The sequence below is a fragment of the Bubalus bubalis genome, chromosome 2 (genome assembly GCF_019923935.1).
Source record: "Bubalus bubalis isolate 160015118507 breed Murrah chromosome 2, NDDB_SH_1, whole genome shotgun sequence".
NCBI classification, from domain to species: domain Eukaryota; kingdom Metazoa; phylum Chordata; class Mammalia; order Artiodactyla; family Bovidae; genus Bubalus; species Bubalus bubalis.
In genome coordinates, this window is record NC_059158.1 from 75,831,152 (window position 1) to 75,852,947 (window position 21,796).

The 21,796-nt window shown below is 43.8% G+C and overlaps 1 protein-coding gene across 8 annotated transcripts in view; it reads right to left on the minus strand.

The window, feature by feature from the left end:
• RAPGEF4 (Rap guanine nucleotide exchange factor 4) overlaps nucleotides 1-21,796 on the minus strand; it is a 334,349-nt gene that overhangs the window by 74,551 nt on the left and 238,002 nt on the right. For all 8 annotated transcript variants that reach the window (XM_025274782.3, XM_025274777.3, XM_044933735.2 and 5 more), the window contains one exon: nucleotides 20,450-20,633. In XM_025274782.3, coding sequence (XP_025130567.2) covers nucleotides 20,450-20,633 — 184 coding nt within the window. The remainder of the gene's footprint in view (nucleotides 1-20,449; nucleotides 20,634-21,796) is intronic.

Consider the following 21,796-nt stretch of genomic DNA (forward strand, 5'->3'; position numbering starts at 1 on the left):
AACAGTGTAAGGGGGTTCCCTTTTCTCCACACCCTCTCCAGCATTTATTGCTTGTAGACTTTTGGATCGCAGCCATTCTGACTGGCGTGAAATGGTACCTCATAGTGGTTTTGATCTGCACTTCTCTGATAATGAGTGATGTTGAGCATCTTTTCATGTGTTTGTTAGCCATCTGTATGTCTTCTTTGGAGAAATGTCTATTTAGTTCTTTGGCCCATTTTTTGATTGGGTCATTTATTTTTCAGGAGTTGAGCTGTAGGAGTTGCTTGTATATTTTTGAGATTAGTTGTTTGTCAGTTGCTTCATTTGCTATTATTTTCTCCCATTCTGAAGGCTGCCTTTTCACCTTGCTAATAGTTTCCTTTGTTGTGCAGAAGCTTTTAAGTTTAATTAGGTCCCATTTGTTTAGTTTTGCTTTTATTTCCAATATTGTGGGAGGTGGGTCATAGAGGATCCTGCTGTGATGTATGTTGGAGAGTGTTTTGCCTATGTTCTCCTCCAGGAGTTTTATAGTTTCTGGTCTTACGTTGAGATCTTTAATCCATTTTGAGTTTATTTTTGTGTATGGTGTTAGAAAGTGTTCTAGTTTCATTCTTTTACAAGTGGTTGACCAGTTTTCCCAGCACCACTTGTTAAAGATATTGTCTTTAATCCATTGTATGTTCTTGCCTCCTTTGTCAAAGATAAGGTGTCCATATGTGCGTGGATTTATCTCTGGGCTTTCTATTTTGTTCCATTGATCTATATTTCTGTCTTTGAGAGCACTGAATTTAGAGTCTGAAGATCAGGTTTTAACCCTCGTGCAACCCCTGACCAGTCACGTGACGTCAGAGACTCAGTTTCTTCTGTAAACTGGGGACAATGTCTTTGTGAGAGTAATGTGAGAGCTAAAGGAAGCAGCAAATAGGAAGGTATCTGCATATTCACTTGTGTAAGTGAAAAAAAAGCAGCAGCGTGATATCCAAAACTCAAGCCCTTGCATAAGAAAAATGAACTAAAAAATAAAGTATGACATTTGGTTCAACAAATTATATTTAGAACTTAGTCAATTGTTAGATAAGTACTTTGAGCTATTGAAACTGAATTATAAATATTCTAAAATAGTTGCGTTAGATAATTTGTAACCATATTGCAGATCAAAAGGAGGCTAATTGGAAGAAAACTCTTTGTATACCTTGGGCATTACCTTCTCAAGGACAGCTTTAACATGAACCAAAGAATATGATAGCCTTCTCTTACAGAAACAAAGAGGACTGTTTCTATATTTACTAATCCTGCCTGTACAAAGACAGGTACTAATTCCATGAACCAGGGAGATGCCAGCCAAGTTCACCTCCTGCCAAGGATTATCACTTAAGGACACATGTGGAACGCAGAAAGTATGGGACCCATAGACACCGAAGGAAAAACTACGGCCACAGGGATTCTGAAGGAGCCAGGCCTTCTTAGTAAGGGGCCTAATCTACTACTTGACTTAGACATGGGGATTTTGAAACTGGGACCCTTGGAGATTTAAAAGTCAATTGAGTCACCTCAGTTCATCTACTGCTGTAGAGGCAGCTAACATGAAAGCCTCAAGGTGGGCGTAATAGGATTATGGCTCTTCAGCATGAGGAGCAGCCCTGCTGTTCCTGCTTCTTGACATCAGCTGCAAATAGCATGGACCCTCCTAGAAGCTTGGCTAAAGGAGAAAACAGTCACCAAGTCTCATTCTCACCTCCATGGGGGGCGGGAGTGGGGGGCTATTATGGAGGGAGAAGAAAAACCTATCTGGGAAAAGAAAGGTCAGAATGTATCTCTAAAATCTACATCTGAATTTAGATTCAGAGTTGAAATTTGGGGAGCAGATGTCTACAAGTTTAGGAAGAGGGTTCACATAGTATCAACATGAAATCCACACTGATCAAGTCTTACAGATTAAAAAATTAAGTGCTGCCTTTAAGATTTACAAATCCCATTATGTTAAAAAATCACTGAATTTCATCCAAGAGTTAAAATATGATGATGAACAATGTGCCCTGCTGGCTCTCTTCCTGTCTGCCAGGCATCTCTCCTCATGTCTTTCATGGTCTGTTGTTTCTCTGTTCACCTCATGAATTGTGCTGTGCCCCAAGGCTGTCATCAGCTCTGTTCTCACTTCCTTCTACCTTGACTCCCTGGGAAAAGTCCCCAGCTTTCATCTATGTGATGCCGAGACCTAAATTTTAATCTCCAGATTTCTTTCTTGAGCTCCAATAGCTTCCTGACCATCAATTCCCAGACAACCCACAAACTCAGTCTGTCCAGAAGTGCTCCCTCATCATCACACAAAACTTTTAAAGCTGGTCCCAGTGGACCTTTCTAGACTCATCTCTCCTCTCTTCACACCTTTCCTCCTGGCTAATGTGCTCTGTGCTTGAGGCATAATCGGACATGTCTCCAGTTCTAAAACATGCAGTGTTCTTTCACACCTCTAAGACTCTTCACATATTCTTCTCTTTGCCTGGGATCTGTGTTTTCTGCTACAAGCCCAGCTCAGATGTCCCCTCTCTGAGGAAAAGCTGGTTCTCCAAAATTTATTCTTCCAAGGCACATGGTCAAACTGCTGTCGCAAATGAAACATACTACGCAGAATGTTATTTGCTTAGAAATCCATGACTCTACACTGCTCTTCTCAAGAGAAGCAGCATCTGGTAGTGCAAAGGGCACTGTGTTAATATCAGAAACAGGATTTGAGATCTAAAATAGGAACTTCCTAGGTACCCAATTGGTCTAATGCTTGGTTCCTACATCTGTAAAAATAGGGATAATAAATAGGATTGTTGTAAAGATCAAATGAGCTAATATACACAAAGCACTGATACACTGGAAATATGGTGCCCATGCAGGATGACATGATAAAGTGGGAGGTGTTTAATACGTCTCATTGGATGAATGCACAGGTTCTCGCGATTTCTGCTGAACTCAGGGTTTGCCCTGGGGAGGTGGCAGCAGTACCAAGGACCAGTTCTTGTTCTGTATCCTGAAGGCCTTATGCTCTGTTATCCTCCCCATTGAAGGCCCAGTAAGACAAGATGCCCATGACTCCATTCTCTTTGATTATAGTACACATATGTGACATGGTAAGCAGTTAATTATTAATGGAGGGAGGAGACAGGATGAAAATGTTGGACCTGACCTCTTACTCCAAATCCCATTCAAAGATAGAAATTTTTAAAATTTTTTTGGTAGGATTATAAATTTACTCATCCAGTTTTTTTTTAATTTAATTTTATTTTTTAACTTTACAATATTGTATTGGTTTTGCCAAATATCAAAATGAATCTGCCACAGGTATACATGTGTTCCCCATCCTGAACCCTCCTCCCTCCTCCCTCCCCATACCATCCCTCTGGGTCATCCCAGTGTACCAGCCCCAAGCATCCAGTATCGTGCATCGAACTTGGACTGGCGACTCGTTTCATATATGATATTATACATGTTTCAATGCCATTCTCCCAAATCATCCCACCCTCTCCCTCTCCCACTGAGTCCAAAAGACTGTTCTATACATCTGTGTCTCTTTTGCTGTCTCGTACACAGGGTTAGTGTTACCATCTTTCTAAATTCCATATATATGCATTAGTATACTGTATTGGTGTTTTTCTTTCTGGCTTACGTCACTCTGTATAATAGGCTCCAGTTTCATCCACCTCATTAGAACTGATTCAAATGTATTCTTTTTAATGGCTGAGTAATACTCCATTGTGTATATGTACCACAGCTTTCTTATCCATTCATCTGCTGATGGACATCTAGGTTGCTTCCATGTCCTGGCTATTATAAACAGTGCTGCGATGAACATTGGGGTACATGTGTCTCTTTCCCTTCTGGTTTCCTCAGTGTGTATGCCCAGCAGTGGGATTGCTGGGTCATAAGGCAGTTCTATTTCCAGTTTTTTAAGGAATCTCCACACTGTTCTCCATAGTGGCTGTACTAGTTTGCATTCCCACCAATGTACTCATCCAGTTTTAAGAAATTATCAGCTAAAGCTACCCCGTCTAAGACAAGTTCAATGGGGGCCTAAACAGAGATGACCGTCAAAAACCAAGCAGCACCTGTTGGACTGGATCCTTGTTTTGGTCAGAATTTTGTCTGCCATGCTAAACATATAACAGGAAAGATGTTTTAAAATCCAAAACAGCACTGAAAATAAGTCACACCACCGTGACAAACCATAAAATAGTGCTATCAGCAAGATCGGAGTGTTTCGGGAATTCTTGGGTGATGGGAAGCAGATGGGGACAGAATGGCTGAGAGAGGCCTGGAGGCAGACACAGCTCTGCACTCACAGAAGGAAACCCACACAGGAGGAAGACAGTGTTGCTGATAAGACAAGGGCAGGAGAAGGTCCCAGGGGTTCATCGCATCACTGCCCCGTGCAGGGCAGGGGCTTGCGAGCAGCAGGCTGCCCAGGCTCCAACTTGAGACCTGCCAAGACAAATGTCCAGGAAGGGCCTGAGAAGGAAGCGGAGCCCTGGGCCCTCCTGCCAGACACAGAGGAGAGGGAGAAGTAGGAGCTCTCCCAGGAGGGACTTCCTGGGAAGGGCTCCATTCCTGGGAGAGCCTCCTGAGTTTGGCAGCTGGTGGGAGGATGGGAGGGAGGGGTTCAGCCTGCCTGCTCCCCATGTGCCTCTCATAGAAAGCAAGGCTGTCCCGAAGCACAGCCCCCGCTGCCTTCAGGGGTTGGGGTGCTGTTGGCCAATCTGCAGAGACCCACGTGGAACTCATTCTACCCCTGGTCCTCCATTCATCAGTAACAAAACCAAGAAATAAAGACTTCCATGGGGCTTGCTGGATGCCCCAGAGAAACCCATGACAGCCATGTGAAACCAAATGGAACAAAGCCTAGAAATAGTTTAGTCTCTGAGCCCTAAAGACCATTCTGAATGAAAGGGGGGAAAAAAAGAACAACAACAACAAGCCTGTGGTCAACAGTGGTCAGTGTCACCACAGGGCAGGCCACTGTCGCTGGGTGATCCACCCAGACAGCAACCGTCCTTTTGGTCCTGTTTACAGCACATGTTTTAACGAGGTGAGAGAAGTCAGGACGGCAAGGTGAGCAGAGACTGGTTTTAGAAAATGAATACCTTTACAGCTGACAAAGCAACAAAAGCATTCATTGGAGGTGTGCCGTGAGGGGTTTCCTTCAACATGTTGTTAGGGTTGAAGGTTGAGGGAGGTCCCGGGGAGGAGGCCAGATGGAGCCAAGGTCGGTGTGAGCATCCTGTGTCCATGAGTGGGAGTCAGATGGGAGCCCCTCCCCCAGCCCAGCGGCCCTAGAGCTTGTGGCTGCAGCAACAGAACAGGCCGAGCCTTGGCCGGGATGCCGGCTCAGAGCTGCTGTGCCATCTGGTGTCTCAGAAAAGACCTCTCTGCTCTGGCCTCAGACGAAGCTTCTCCCCTCCGTGTGCGCCACCTACTTCCCCACCATCACCACTGAACAAAGTCGCGTTTTACAAGCAGGTTTCTTGTGGCAGACAGTGGCATTGAGTACCTCTCATGCTTTGGTCTTTGTAGGGGCAGACAGGAAAGAAAAATGGAAAAGGGATCCCACAAATCAGCTCCCAGCCTGTTCAAAGAGTCATGAAAGGGTCCCCAGGGCTGAAGGCAATCTGGCTTTCAAGAGCCAAGGGAACACTGTGCCCCGATTGAGCAGGAGGAGGGACCTCACATGTTACCTTCACAGAGGACCTGCGAGGCCAGGGAAGTGAATCGGCTCTCTGGCTGCTCTGAGTGGCAGCACGTGAATGTACCTGGTCTTTACTTGTCCTTCTCCAGATGTCACAGGGAGAGGCATTAGGCATCCCTGCTTCTTTACAAACCTGCATGGTGCCACATTGATGGGGATTTGTAGGATCCTGCTGGGGAAAGGCCTAGTTTCTGCAGGGGACGCATTCTGGCGGCAATGTCTAGTTACAGACAAGATAATAAACGGGGATGGAGGGAGAGGCATTTTCTACATTAAAGGATGGAAGGGCTCAGGTGATATTGGAAGCTGCTGGTAAATACTGTTTTATCAAGGAATTTATCAAGGTCAGAGACACAGCTCTTTGGTTATTGGAACGTGGATAAAATGAGGGATTCGCCCAGGCACCAAGCAGGCACGCTGGCATGGCCAGTGGTAACCTGGGCAGGTGAAAGACAAATAACCCAGTTCTTCTAGACTTGTCACCCAGTAGACCTATTCCCTGGTGCATGGGAAAAATACCCAGAAAAGTCAGTGTTATAAATATGTAAGACCTGGTCAAGCACCAAAATAAAGGAAATGCTTTACTATATTTTTCTTGGGGCTGGAATGCTTTATTTTGGTGGTAGCACTCCACCTCAGTCCACCTGATTCTCCTGCTTTCAAGTCATTTCTCAAGCATGGGTCACTTTCCAGTGCTCTTAAAAGATTTTTTTAGATTCAACTCTTCCACTTCCCTTAAAGGCAAGTTTGGTGTGGTTTCCCACCCCCTTGTCTAACAAACCAGCACAATGTGTTTGCTTATTTTCTTCACCTCCCAGGACACTTGCTTCTTAAGAGTTAGCTCTTAAGTATTTGAGACATTCCCAGAGCCTGGTGATGGGCCATTTAAGGCATCCTCCCCGACTCTGTCGGCTCATTTCCCTGCCACACCACAACCCTCTCACCTTACCCTCAACCCAGAAAAGGACATTTTAAGCTTATCAGATACATTTTCTCCATTCTGTTTTCAAGGTTTTGATCATCTTTACTATCATTATTCTGAATTCTTTTTCAGGTAGTTTGCCTATTTCTTCTTCATTTATTTGGACTTCTGTGTTTCTAGTCTGTGCCTTCATTTGTGCAGTATTTCTCTGCCTTTTCATTATTTTTTTTTTAAACTTATTGTGTTTGAGGTTTCCTCTTCCCAGGTTTCAAGGCTGAATTCTTTCTTCCTTTTGGTTTCTGCCCTCCTAAGTTTGGTCCAGTGGTTTGTGTAAGTTTCATATAGGGTGAGATTTGTGCTGAGTTTTTTTTCCCCCTCTGATGGGCAGGACTAAGTGAGGTGATCATCCTGTCTGCTGATGACTGAGTTTGTATTTCTGTGTTGTTTGTTGTTTGGATGAGGCATCCTGCACAGAGTGCTTCTGGTGGTTGGGTGATGCCTGGTCTTGTATTCAAGTGGTTTCCTTCATGGAAGTTCTTACTATTTGATACTCCCTAGTGTTAGTTCTCTGGTAGTCTAGGGTCTTGGAGTCAGTGCTCCCACTCCAAAGGCTCAGGGCTTGATCTCGAGTTTTGCGTGGTTCTATATATTCTTTTCCAGTGGTCAGGTACTCTGGTCTGTTCTCAGCTGGAGTTCTGCAAGCATTTCTGTATCTGAAGGTGTATTCCTGACATATCCATGGAAAGAGACGTACTCCACATCCACCTGCTCCTCTGCCATCTTGTTTTTCCCTTTTAAGCTTATCAGATACAATTAGACATTGTCTAGTTCTGACTGCAAACCCTGTGTACATGGGGATTCTTCCCTTCTTTGTGAAGTCAGAAATGAATGCAGTTTAGAATTGCTATTAAGGGTAAAAGCCTCGAGAATATTTGGGAGAAATGAGGTCATCCCCATCAGGACATGGGGTAAAGATTCCATAATTCAGTGCCTCTGAGGCCTAAGTGTTTGGGGACATTGTGATTTGAGGTTTTTCAAGTTCAGAAGCTAAATATGCCAGAAATTCTCGCAGCAAAAGTGTTTACTATCAGAGCACAATAGAAGTGTACCATTAAACCTTTTCAAAGTTACAGGCACAAATGTTTTCCTTTAAAATACCTAAACAGCAAGTTGAGAAAAACAAATTTGGATGGAAGCAGATAGTTATAGCTACTTGCATTTGTGTATGAGACATATACATCAGATAGAAAAGGCAAACATTTTTTGAGGAGATGCTATGTGGGTGCATTATTTTTCCTTTATAAAAATTAATTCTTCATGAATCAGGGACAGAAAGATATTTCTTTGCATTCCACTGCTTGTTCAGTAAATCCACCAGAGAAGAACTTGAGGCTATCTGTTAGAGATGAAATATTATTATTCATGAAAAAAAAAGAATGAAATTGGATTTGGAGTAAGCAGACCTGGGCTCTGTCCCTGGTTCAGCTACATATACTACTGCGTGATGAAGAAGGCACTCAGAATCCACTAAGCTCAGTTTCTCCATCTGTAAATTGTGGGTAATAACATTAGCACTATTCTGTTCACACAGTTAGTCTGAGGTTCAAAGAGGGGATGTAAATGAGGTCACTATATATAAAAGGTATACTGCAAAGCATATTTAATTACTACATTTTGTCTGTGATCCTGACTTGTGTGTCTATATGAATTTTTTCTACAGTAGATGATATATTTGAACTTCATTCAGGTCTATATGGGCTTCCCTGGTGGCTTAGATGGTAAAGAATCCGCCTGCAGTGCAAGAGACCTGGGTTCGATCCCTGGGTTGGGAAGATTCCCTGGAGGAGGGCGTGGCAACCCACTCCAGTATTCTGGCCTGGAGAAACCCATGGACAGAGGAGCCTGGTAGATTACAGTCCATGGGTTCACAAAGAATTGGGCTGAGCAACTGAGCACAGCACAGCATAGGTCAATATAGTCATCATTTAATGAACTGAGACTAGTCTGTAGTAACTATTTTAAAATCACATTTCCATGACATGTTTCCTCAACAATGCTCAAAGAACAAAGCCAAGAGGCCGTTCTGAAGCCTTTTTGGCCTGGGACAGGAGGTAGACCGCAGAACAGAACACAGGCTCGAGTCAGAAAGACCTGGACCAAATCCTGAGTCCCCCTCTTTCAGGATAAACAACAAGTGATTTAACATAAGCCTCATTTTCCTTATTCATAAGATGGGGATAATATTAATAACTACCTCAAAGATCTGTTGAAAGAATAGAATTAGACAATTGTTGAGCACAGTGCCTAGCACATGTGTGCTCAATAAACATTGGCTGTAATTAAATACTATTGTATTTGTTTTTCTGTTTACAATCCCTTGTGAAACTGGGAGAGAGTAAGAAAGATAGCGCTGCTGCTGCTGCTGCTAAGTCACTTCAGTCGTGTCCGACTCTGTGTGACCCCATAGACAGCAGCCCACCAGGCTCCCCCGTCCCTGGGATTCTCCAGGCAAGAACACTGGAGTGGGTTGCCATTTCCTTCTCCAATGCATGAAAGTGAAAAGTGAAAGTGAAGTCGCTCAGTCGTGTCTGACTCTTAGCGACCCCATGGACTGCAGCCTTCTAGGCTCCTCCATCCATGGGATTTTCCAGGCAGGAGTACTGGAATGGGGTGCCATTGCCTTCTCCGAAGATAGCGCTAAGTCGTGTCCAACTCTTATGATCCCACAAACTGTAGTCTGCCAGGCTCCTCTGTCCATGGGATTCTCCAGGCAAGAATACTGGAGTGGGTTGCCATTTCCTTCTCCAGGGGATGAGAGTAAGCGGGTATTAAACTCATGTTATAGTTCAAGAGACTTGTAATCTGAAGATGTTTGGGGACTTACTGGTAACTTGCTAAGACCAGAATCCAGGACTTTTGTGCTTAGTGTAACTTTCACTTTATTTAGCAGACTCTTAGGTCAAACACATGTATCTCAAAAGCTGTCATTAAATTCTCAAAATACTATTAATTCTCCTCTCAAAAAACTCAGTATCCGGCATTCTATCTTTAGTGTCGGGCCCTCCAATCCATTCTCTACAGATAGCAGAGAAACCTACCTACTGCAAAGCTGGCCATGCCACACCTCCCTTTAAACTAGTCAACGGTGCTCCAAATGGCTATAAAATAATACACAGACACACAGAGAAGCAGACCCCCTTCAACCTGACCTCAGCCTAACACTCCAGCCACATTTACCCACATGCCTGCTCTGGGGGCACTCCTTTGGCTCCTTACTGGAACTTTCTTGACATTTTTCTGGCCCCCCACACCCCTGCTTCCCGCTAGGCTAGGAATTCTTTCTTCATTCTAGGAAGAAGTGCACTTCTTATTTTCTTCTGTGGTTAAAAAGAAAGGGTTTGAGAATCAACCTAAACACCCAACGGTGACAAACTGATCGCACTAAGGAGTTTTCAAAGGATAGACTACTATGCACCTATTAAAAGTCCCACCTTTAAAAAATATTTATGGTTAAGGGAGAATGCCATGCTATATTATTAACTGTAAAAAGTTAGGAACTGAAGAATAATCAAGGGATAGATACCAAAATGTTAATGATAATAATCTCTGGAAGATGTGATTGGCAGGTGTTATTTATTCTTCTTTGACTCTTTTTAGTACTTTCTAAATTTTCTGTGCAATGAACAGATCAACTTGAACATTAAAAAGGCATAACAATCTTGAGGCAATCTAATAATGATGCCTAAACTGTAAACTGTGGTGTTGGAGAAGACTCTTGAGAGTCCCTTAGACTGCAAGGAGATCCAACCAGTCCATTCTGAAGGAGATCAGCCCTGGATGTACTTTGGAAGGACTCATGCTAAGGCTGAAACTCCAGTACTTTGGCCACCTCATGCGAAGAGTTGCCTCATTGGAAAAGACTCTGATGCTGGGAGGGATTGGGGGCAGGAGGAGAAGGGGACGACAGAGGATGAGATGGCTGGATGGCATCACTGACTCAATGGACGTGAGTCTGAGTGAACTCTGGGAGTTGGTGATGGACAGGGAGGCCTGGCGTGCTGCGATTCATGGGGTTGCAAAGAGTCAGACACGACTGAGCGACTGAACTGAACTGAACTGAAACTGTAAACAGCAGCTCTATCCATCTTTTTCTCTCCCAAATCTGGGTCCTAAGAGCATCAATCCATAGGTTGGTTCTTGGGCATATAAATATGAGGAACAAGGAGTAAACTGCTTTCATAGGGGGAAGGCAAATCTAAACTCTAGAAACAGCCCACTTAATGCAGTCATTTCTTCTGGTAAATTCCAGAAACTTACACTTAGGGCACAGCTGTCTTTTCAGGAAAAACAAAGGCAAAGTTCATCATGTGGTGAAGTAAAAGACTCCATAGTGAATTTTTTTTATTTCCTCAAGATCAACTCTTTTAGTCATGCTTCTGTTTTCATTTGATTTGCATCTAAGGATGGACTTTTTTTCACTCTGAACATTCTCTTGGCATACCCCAGCAGAAATCACAAGCCCAAGCACTAATGGTTTTAGGCTTGCTAATCTGGGTTCCACTGAAGAAACAAATTTTCCTATAACTATCAGGATTTCAAATATCACACCCTCCAAAAATAGCTTGGGCAGGTAAAGACTATTAAAAACAGGCTCTGCTAATGAAGAGAAAACACACAACCTCTCACGTGCCCTCTAGAGCACATGTGTGGAACAGCAGGTGGTGGCTGTCTAAACAACTCTTCCTTCTGGTATTTTCTAGTATCACTTGATTATCTTAAATTGTTTCCTTTCAATCTTATGTCCCACAGTATATGTTAGAAAATATTACTCAAGCACATGAAATAAATGAATTTAAGATTATGAGTTTCTGACCATTTGGTAGACCTGAACCTGCCAGCAATTCAAATATACATATATAATTTATATAAATATATATATATTTGTATATATTTCCTGGTGATTGCAGCCATGAAATTAAAAGATGCTTGCTCCTTGGAAGAAAAGCTATGACAAACCTAGACAGCATGTTATTTATTTATTATTTTTTTTTTAATTTTTTAATTTTATTTTATTTTTAAACTTTACATAATTGCATTAGTTTTGCCAAATATCAAAATGAATCCGCCACAGGTATACATGTGTTCCCCATCCTGAACCCTCCTCCCTCATCCCTCCCCATTCCATCCCTCTGGGTTGTCCCAGTGCACCAGCCCCAAGCATCCAGTATCGTGCATCGAACCTGGACTGGCGACTCGTTTCATACATGATATTTTACATGTTTCAATGCCATTCTCCCAAATCTTCCCACCCTCTCCCTCTCTCACAGAGTCCATAAGACTGTTCTATACATCAGTGTCTCTTTTGCTGTCTCGTACACAGGGTTATTGTTACCATCTTTCTAAATTCCATATATATGCGTTAGTATACTGTATTGGTGTTTTTCTTTCTGGCTTACTTCACTCTGTATAATAGGCTCCAGTTTCATCCACCTCATTAGAACTGATTCAAATGTGTTCTTTTTAATGGCTGAGTAATACTCCATTGTGTATATGTACCACAGCTTTCTTATCCATTCATCTGCTGATGGACATCTAGGTTGCTTCCATGTCCTGGCTATTATAAACAGTGCTGCGATGAACATTGGGGTACACGTGTCTCTTTCCCTTCTGGTTTCCTCAGTGTGTATGCCCAGCAGTGGGATTGCTGGATCATAAGGCAGTTCTATTTCCAGTTTTTTAAGGACTCTCCACACTGTTCTCCATAGTGGCTGTACTAGTTTGCATTCCCACCAACAGTGTAAGAGGGTTCCCTTTTCTCCACACCCTCTCCAGCATTTATTACTTGTAGACTTTTGGATCGCAGCCATTCTGACTGGTGTGAAATGGTACCTCATAGTGGTTTTGATTTGCATTTCTCTGATAATGAGTGATGTTGAGCATCTTTTCATGTGTTTGTTAGCCATCTGTATGTCTTCTTTGGAGAAATGTCTATTTAGTTCTTTGGCCCATTTTTTGATTGGGTCATTTATTATTCTGGAGTTGAGCTGTAGGAGTTGCTTGTATATTCTTGAGATTAGTTGTTTGTCAGTTGCTTCATTTGCTATTATCTTCTCCCATTCTGAAGGCTAGACAGCATGTTATAAAGCAGAGACATTACTCTGCCAACAAAGGTCCATATAGACAAAGCTACAGTTTTCCCAGTAGTCATGTTATGGATGTGAGAGTTGGATCATAAAGAAGGCTGAATGCTGAAGAACTGATGTTTTTTGGAAGAAAAGTTATGACAAACCTAGATGGCATATTATAAAGCAGAGACATTACTCTGCAGACAAAGGTCCATATAGACAAAGCTACAGTTTTCCCAGTAGTCATGTATGGATGTGAGAGTTGGATCATAAAGAAGGGTGAGGGCCAAAGAACTGATGTTTTTGAACTGTGGTGTTGGAGAAGACTCTTGAGAGTCCCTTGGACTGCAAGGAGACCAAACCAGTCAATCATAAAGGAAATAAATCCTGAATATTCACTGGAAGGACTGATGTTGAAGCTGAAGCTCCAATACTTTGGTCACCTGATATGAAGAGCCAACTCATTAGAAAAGACCCCAATACTGAGAAAGATTGAAGGTAGGAGGAGATGGAGATGACAGAGGACAAGACGATATGGCATCACTGACTCAAAGAACATGGGTTTGGGCGAGCTCCAGGAGATGGTGAAGGACAGGGAAGCCTGGTGTGCTGCAGTCAATGGGATTGCAAAGAGTCAGACACAACTGAGTGACTGAACAACAACAACAAATATGAATTTATGTGGGCTTCTCTAGTGGCTCAGCAGTAAAGAATCTGCCTGGCAATGCAGGAGACTTAAGAGACACAGGTTTGATCCCTGGGTCAGGAAGATCCCCTGGAGGAGGGCATGGCAACCCACTCCAGTATTCTTGCCTGGAGAATCCCGTGGACAGAGGAGCCTGGCGGGCCACAGTCCCTAGGATCGCAAAGAGTTGGACATGACTGAAGTGACTGACTACACATAAGTTTACATATAATTTATAAAATACATATAAAACTCAAATATATATACATATATATAATTTCATTTTCCCCCCTTCTGCTCAGGCCCAATTGACAAGCTTCTAGGCTTTTAGGGAGTTTCAAAATTTCAGACAGACCAGAATTAGATTCGGGAAATGGCATCCACTTCATTCCCCTCCTGCCTGTAGGCTGTTTTCTGATCGACAGCTTCTAAACAGTGGAGAGCTAGGTCTCACTTTACTCGGTAGAGGAAGTTGGGAGCCTTGTATGGCAAGAGCCTTCTTTGTCTCCTTGAAGCCTCTTTTTGTCCAGCCGGCCTCAAGCTTATAACATTCTGTTTACCTGCTCACTCCACATCTCTTTGTCCACAGTCCCTCTCCGAAGTACTTGCTCAAAGGCAGCCAGAATGTACGTTTCTGCTGGTAAGGGTCTCTACTGTATCTATTTGCTGTAGGGTACCCTCTTGTTTTTAGACTCATAAACAAAGCAAAATCAAAACAATAAGCTGCAGAAGCTCATTTTGGGTTTGTTGGCCCTGTCTGGAAGCTGCAACAACAGCGCCATCAAACTCTCACTGCTGTACAGCACTTACCCCCAAAAGCCACCCAGGTCCGCACCTGTGAGGCTGGGTGGGCATTGTGAGCCACTCTGCCTGCCACCACATAAAAAGCTAATTTCACATTCAGAATGTATGTTTTTTTTTTTCAATACTAATAGCAACAAGAGTGTGCCAAAAAATTTCCCCTGAAGCTCTATTCTGTTTTTTAAACTACAGAACATTCTTTCATAGTTTGACAGTTAAAATGCCGCAGTTAATGTAATAAACAGAGAATTTTTCTAAGTAGCCTGTCAAAACAAGTGACACTTTTTTTTTTTTTTGCTAGCGAGTCTCAGATTCAGAACAATAGGAAGTACCTTTCAAAGCAACATCTTCATTATACAATCAAATTCTCAAAGTAATCTTCTCATCAAAGAATATTGTGTTATTTCTTTCCCAGTAATTATCAGAGTTCTGCAACCTCCCTGGCAGTGGTGACTATTATAAAATGCAGCTGTGCTGAGTTACAATATTGGGGGGTCCTGCCCCGGTCAATATGGAACCAATGCAGCTCATGCCTCCACATTTCCTAGTGACTTGGCAGTTTGGGCAGTCAAAAGTCAACATTTCCAGGACCAGTGAATATACCATCAAGTCCCCAGGAGCAAAGGGCTCAGCTGTTCTCTGCAAGGACAGCAGAGACACCAGTAATTCTTGATGAACTCAGCTCATTTTCTTTCCACTTAAAGTACAGTAGAAGTTTCAAAGGTTATTATCTGATAAAAAATGGGGTGTGTGTGTGTGTAGAGTCGGAAGTCTGTCTCATAAAATTAGATTCCTTCTTTTTCACTTTTCCATCTATTAGGGATGGTCATTCACATAGAAATAAAAGCTAAAAGTACTGAGTCACAAGAAGAACTAGCAGTTTAATTCCAATGTTTGAAGTTTCATAAAGCCTGAAAAGACGGGACAATCCTAAGGGCATCCAAGATGATGTATCTTGGGATACTCATGAAACCTGTACTCTACAGCCAGAGATGGGCTGGAAAAGTCCAAACTTTGTAATGTAACTTTCTCTGAAGGATCTCTGAGTTAGTGCTGTATGGAAGGAAAAGAAATCCAGGCTACTCTTTCTAAGGGAGACTCATGACATCAGCTCTCAGGCTCTTGCAAGGGTGAATCAAACAATTAGCATGAATATCCCTAGCATGCTGTCTTCCTTCCACACAGCCAACGCTCAATATGTTTGTGGCATCCAAATCTAATTTGGGAGTGCCTAATCCCCACCAACTGTACAAAAAAGATCTTCATGACCAAGATAATCACGATGGTGTGATCATCCTGACATGCCTCTTGAGAAACCTGTATGCAGGTCAGGAAGCAACAGTTAGAACTGGACATGGAACAACAGACTGGTTTGAAATAGGAAAAGGAGTACGTCAAGGCTGTATATTGTCACCCTGCTTATTTAACTTCAATGCAGAGTACATCATGAGAAACGCTGGGCTGGAAGAAGCACAAGCTGGAATCAAGATTGCCAGGAGAAATATCAATAACCTCAGATATGCAGATGACACCACCCTTATGGCAGAAAGTGAAGAGGAACTAAAAAGCCTCTTGATAAAAGTGAAAGTAGAGAGTGAAAAAGTTGGCTTAAAGCTCAACATTCAGAAAATGAAGATCATGGCATCTGGTCCCATCACTTCATGGGAAATAGATGGGGAAAGAGTGGAAACAGTGTCAGACTTTATCTTTTTAGGCTCCAAAATCACTGCAGATGGTGACTGCAGCCATGAAATTACCCCTTGGAAGAAAAGTTATGACCAACCTAGATAGCATATTGAAAAGCAGAGACATTACTTTGCCAACAAAGGTCCGTCTAGTCAAGGCTATGGTTTTTCCAGAGGTCATGTATGGATGTGAGAGTTGGACTGTGAAGAAAGCTGAGTGCCGAAGAATTGATGCTTTTGAACTGTGGTGTTGGAGAAGACTCTTGAGAGTCCCTTAGACTGCAAGGAGATCCAACCAGTCCATTCTAAAGGAGATCAGCCCTGGGTGTCCTTTGGAAGGAAGGATGCTAAAGCTGAAACTCCAGTACTGTGGCCACCTCATGCGAAGAGTTGACTCATTGGAAAAGACTCTGATGCTGGGAGGGATTCGGGGGAGGAAGAGAAGGGGACGACAGAGGATGGGATGGCTGGATGGCATCACCTACTTGATGGATGTGAGTTTGAGATGGTGATGGACAGGGAGGCCTGGCGTGCTGCGATTCATGGGGTCGCAAAGAGTCGGACACGACTGAGCGACTGAACTGAACTGAATCCCCACCAGGTGGCGCTAGTGGCAAAGACCACCCCCCCAACCCCGCCCCTCACCCCGCCCCGTCTGCGAATACTGGAGACAGAATAAACATGGGTTCCATCCCTAGGTCAGGAAGATCCCTTGGAGAAGTGTATGGCAACCTACTCCAGTATTCTTGTCTGGAGAATCCCATGGATAGAGGAGCCTGGGGGGCTACAGTCCATGGGGTTGCAGAATCAGACACAACTGAAGTGACTTAACATGCTGTTAGCACGCACATTCCACTGGATTACAAACTCTCCAAAGGCAGGAACTATTTCACTACTTTCAAAAAACCTCTTTGGCAGATGCTCAAAAAAAAAAAAAAAAAATGTGAATTGAATGGCATTTCTGTCTCCCATGAAGCAACTGAGGGCTAAGGGACATCAGAGCTGGGGCTTTATGTTCATTTGTTCATTCAAGCACTCAGCAAAGTTTTGCTGATAGCCTGCTTGGCATAAGGCACAGAGCTTGGGATATGCCCTTTTCTAATTTCCACATCAAGTTCAGTTTCCCTCTTCAGATCATGTTCTATCGATATATACTACATTTTCCTTTGTAGCATGCAATGCAGCTCTTATTAAATGATTATTTGCATAACTAGTTGTTAATGTCTGGCTCTTGCCCTAGACAGAAAGCTTCAGGCTGGGGGTGTGACCCTCTAGTTTAATGCTGCAGCCTTTGCAACTAACATAGTATCTAGGACAAAATAAATGTTCAATAAATATTGGTTAAATGACTAAATGAATGAAATAAAATGAGCTATGCCTTCGCCTTTAAGAAACTCAGTTTACAATAATGTTTCTCAACAGAGGCTTTCTGTTCAGGGCAGTTTCTTATTTTGTAGGGTTCTAGGAAGAAAGCTGAGCACTGAAGAACTGATGCTTTTGAACTGTGGTGTTGGAGAAGACTCTTGAGAGTCCCTTGGACTGCAAGGAGATCCAACCAGTCCATTCTGAAGGAGATCAGCCCTGGGATTTCTTTGGAAGGAATGATGCTAAAGCTGAAACTCCAGTACTTTGGCCACCTCATGCGAAGAGTTGACTCATTGGAAAAGACTCTGATTCTGGGAGGGATTGGGGGCAGGAGGAGAAGGGGACGACAGAGGATGAGATGGCTGGATGGTATCACTGAGTCGATGGACGTGAGTCTGGGTGAACTCCGGGAGATGGTGATGGACAGGGAGGCCTGGCGTGCTGCGGTTCATGGGGTCGCAAAGAGTCGGACACGACTGAGTGACTGAACTGAACTGAACTGAGGTAGTGGAGTGTGTTCAGCATCCCTAGGTCCTGCCACGGCCCAGCAAATGCCAGCAGTGTGGCAACCAAAACCCACAATTTCTGATGCCTGCCCCTTGGGGCTGGCCTGCAGCTGTTTCAGAACCAGTGTGATATGGGCTTGAATGAAGGTGGCAGCACGAAGGGATGGAGTCAGGACATGAAGCGGAGGTAAACAAGGGAGAGTGAGACACGGACCACAGGGAAGAGCGAAGAGAAGCCGTCTAAGGGCAAGAGCACAGTGTAGCGTGAGGGCCATCATCTGAGTTCCCCAAATCCAGGGGATTCTCCCGTCTCTCCACCCACCGCCCCCATTGCCCCACCTCATGGTCCTTCAGGGCTCAGAGAACATCAATTGCTGGGCAGGTTTCTTGAGTACAACTCATGATGAGATCAGTGAAGCTCTGGCTTTTCTGTTTGGTAATTTTGGACTTTCCCTCAAAATTTTTGTTTGAAGAGAGGGTGTTGAAGCTAAAGGAACTGAGAATCATGGTTGTGGAGTTAAGGATGATGATGCTGATTGGGTAGAGGGAAGGCCTCTGAAACACATGGTGTGCAATTAAGAGAAAGTTGTGACCAAAAATGAGCTATGCTGAAGAGCCTCCTTGCAGCTCAGAGTAAGGGCAAGGGAAAGGGAAGAATCCCGGGGAAAGGGAAGGAGGGTGCAGTGAGAGGCTGCTGGGAGGTGGGGCCCACACCAGGAAGCTGGTCTGAGGGACACGGGAGATGTGTTAAAGTGCAATGCTTCTGTCGAGAGCCACTGATAAATGGAGGTTGGCCAAGCCAGTGACTCAGAGTCGACACCCACAGCTGGCTGGCACCGGTTGCCGGGTGGAGTGGGATTTCATTTCCAGCAGAAAAACGTAAGCCCTGTGTGCAGTGGTTGCAGGACCGTGTGCCAAGTCAGCCTTTAGTGAGAAGGTTTCCCTGAGGCACTTGCTTCTTTGTGTGCCCCACGGGGGTCGTGGAGTGTCCTAAACAGCTGAGCCTCGAAGAGCTGATACTTTTGAACTGCGGTGCTGGAGAAGACTCTTGAGAGTCCCTTGCCCTGCAAGGAGATCCAACCAGTCCATCCTAAAGGAAATCAGTCCTGAATATTCATTGGAAGGACTGATGCTGAAGCTCCAATACTTTGGCCACCTGATACGAAGAATTGACTCATTGGAAAAGACCCTGATGCTGGGAAAGCATTGATTGAAGGCAGGAGGAAAAGGGGATGACAGAGGATGAGATGGTTGGATGGCATCACTGACTCGATGGACCCAAGATTGAGCAAGCTCCAGGAGTTGGTGACGGACAGGGAAGCCTGGTGTGCTACAGCCCGTAGGGTCACAAACAGTCAGACACGACTGAGCAACTGACCTGACTGACTGAAACAGAGGAAGGGAGCAACAGAGTCTTTCTGCATTGATCTGATTAAACACTTGAGGGTCCTCAACTTTAGCGAGCAGGTTGCTACTGATGCTCAGGTAGGTTTCCACTGAGCTGGATGGGAGGGAGCACCTCACTGGACAAATGGAGGCCCTGAAGAGTTAACAGAGCAGTGGTGTCCTCTTGTGTCTTTAAGATGAAAGCCCTGATTCTAAAAGATACGTATACCCCTATGTGCATCACAGCACTATTTACAATAGCCAAGACACGCAGGCAACCTAAATGCCCATCAACAGATAAATGGATAGAGGTGGTACATATATATTGATACAATGGACTATTACTCAGCCATAAAAAGAATGAAATAATGCCCTTTGCAGCAACATAGATGGACCTAGAGATTTTCATACTAAGTGAAGTAAGGCAGGCAAAGACAAATGTTATATGGTGTCACTTATATGTTGAATCTAAAAAGTAATACAAATGAATCTATATATAGAACAGAAAGACTCACAGACATAGAAAGCAAATTTATGATTACCAAAGGGGAAAGGGAGGGGGGAGGATAAATTAGGAGTTTGGGATTAATAGATGGAAACTGCTATACATACAATAGATAAACAACAGAATTAACTATATAGCACAGGGAACTGTAGCCAGTATCTTGCAATAACCTATAATGAAAATAATCTGAAAAAATATATGGAACTGAATCACTTTGTTGTGTGCCGGAAACTAACACAATATTGTAAATCAACTGTACTTCAATTTTTTTAAAAAGAATGTGTCTTCAAGCTAAGGAGAGAAGGCTCTGCATGGGGCAAAAGAATGTGCTGAATGAATGAATGTGGCATAGGAGAACCGGCATGAAGTCCACAGTCCTGACATCCTCTGTCCTGCTGCATTAGAAAGAAGGGGGCTGCCCTAGGCTGGCACAGAAGCAGAGCAGTTTCTGCTCTGGACCAGTTTCTGTTTGTCATGGACCAAAGGTTGTTTAATACGTGGACTCCGTTTTGACATCCTGAGCCGACTGCTAACAGTCTCCAGAGTTTTAACTCATGCAATAAGGGAAATGGAACTATCTGGCTCAAACATAGAAGAACATAACAGGAGGCAAACACTGCTGCATTGCCCCTTTGCAGCCTCTCCTTTGGCCCTGGGTGAAGTCAGGCCAGGACTTTTTAAGTCAGCCACGTTTCCCTCCGCGCAGGGGCAAGCCTCGCACAGGGTGGCCCCAGCAACCAGCTAAGGGCTCTCACTCACGGTTTGCGAAGGACCATCCTCATGTGGGCGTCCGGGCCCATCTGCGACAGCAGCAGCATGGTGTCCTGCAGCTCCTCATCACACTCCTTTTTTTCCTCCTCCGTAGGCAAAGGGGCGTCCTCATGCTCATCATCCAGAAACCGATAAAATAAATATTTGTCTTGGAAGTGATGCTCCTGATCCACTACGGGAAACATGGGGGCAAGCGTCAGCCGTGGGCACCTCTGCCTCACAGCCCGTTTGCCAGAAACGAATGATGGTGTTGGGCAAGACAGCCAAGTGGCAGCAAGGCGGTGGGACTCCTCACCCTTTTCCCGTGGCCTCGCCCAGGGCCCTGCAGCTGGAAGACGGGACCTCTGGATTGCAGTCATGCACCTCACAGCTCTCTCTGACCCACCCATCTCCTGAGCTGCCCTAGGACTCTCCTATGAGAACCGGCCAACTTCCCTGAGATGAGCCCTCTGACCAGTGAAATTGCCTTGATGACATTTTCTAGTGCGTGGGTTACACATCCCAAAGAGGAAAATGACCAACAGCCAGATCATGCTCTATAGTGGTTTTGTCCAAGTACAGATTTAAAAAACCTGACTTTATCAGCATCAGAATTGATTTTTTTTTATATCTACTGTTTATAACCATGTCTGTCTGCACTTTAAAAATTAAAATAAAATTGTCTGAGCAAAGCTGACAAGACCAACCATCTAGGTCATGTACCCCTAGTATCTTTTAATAATTTCCTTCTAGTTCAAGTTTTAAAGAGGTTTTTTTTTTTTTAATCATATTACCTTTAAACCAGAAGATTTAGATCTCTGAAAGACAAAGTCATGAACTTGGTTTATAATCTGTCATCTATGTGTCTTAAAGTTTTAAGCTCTTTTTCAGGAGGGAGCATCAACACCGTCCAAAGATAAGGAGTGATAGATCCTTGCTGCTCAAAAATATGAATCAGCATCATCTGGGAGCTTGTTGGAAATGCAGACTCTCTGAATGAGAGTCTGCATTTTAACAAGAGTTCCAGGTGTTCTGGATACACAGTAAAGTCTGTGAAACACTGGCAAGACCATCATTACATTCCCAGGTATAAAAGGAAAGATTTTAGTAGTTTGTCTGTTTGGAAAAGGGATCCTTAAACAAATGGCATGAAGAGTTAAACCACAGTCCCACTCCTGTCCTGAATTGTTACTCTGCTTAGATATCAGGGGCTACAACCATAGAGCACGCATGATTTTACATACGGTCATTGCGTGGGTACACAAATTGGCTCTCCTAGAAAACGCAGGTTCTGAATTCATTACTCTTTCATGTCATCAGCCTGGCCACACACTTCATTGCTCTCATTTGGCCGCT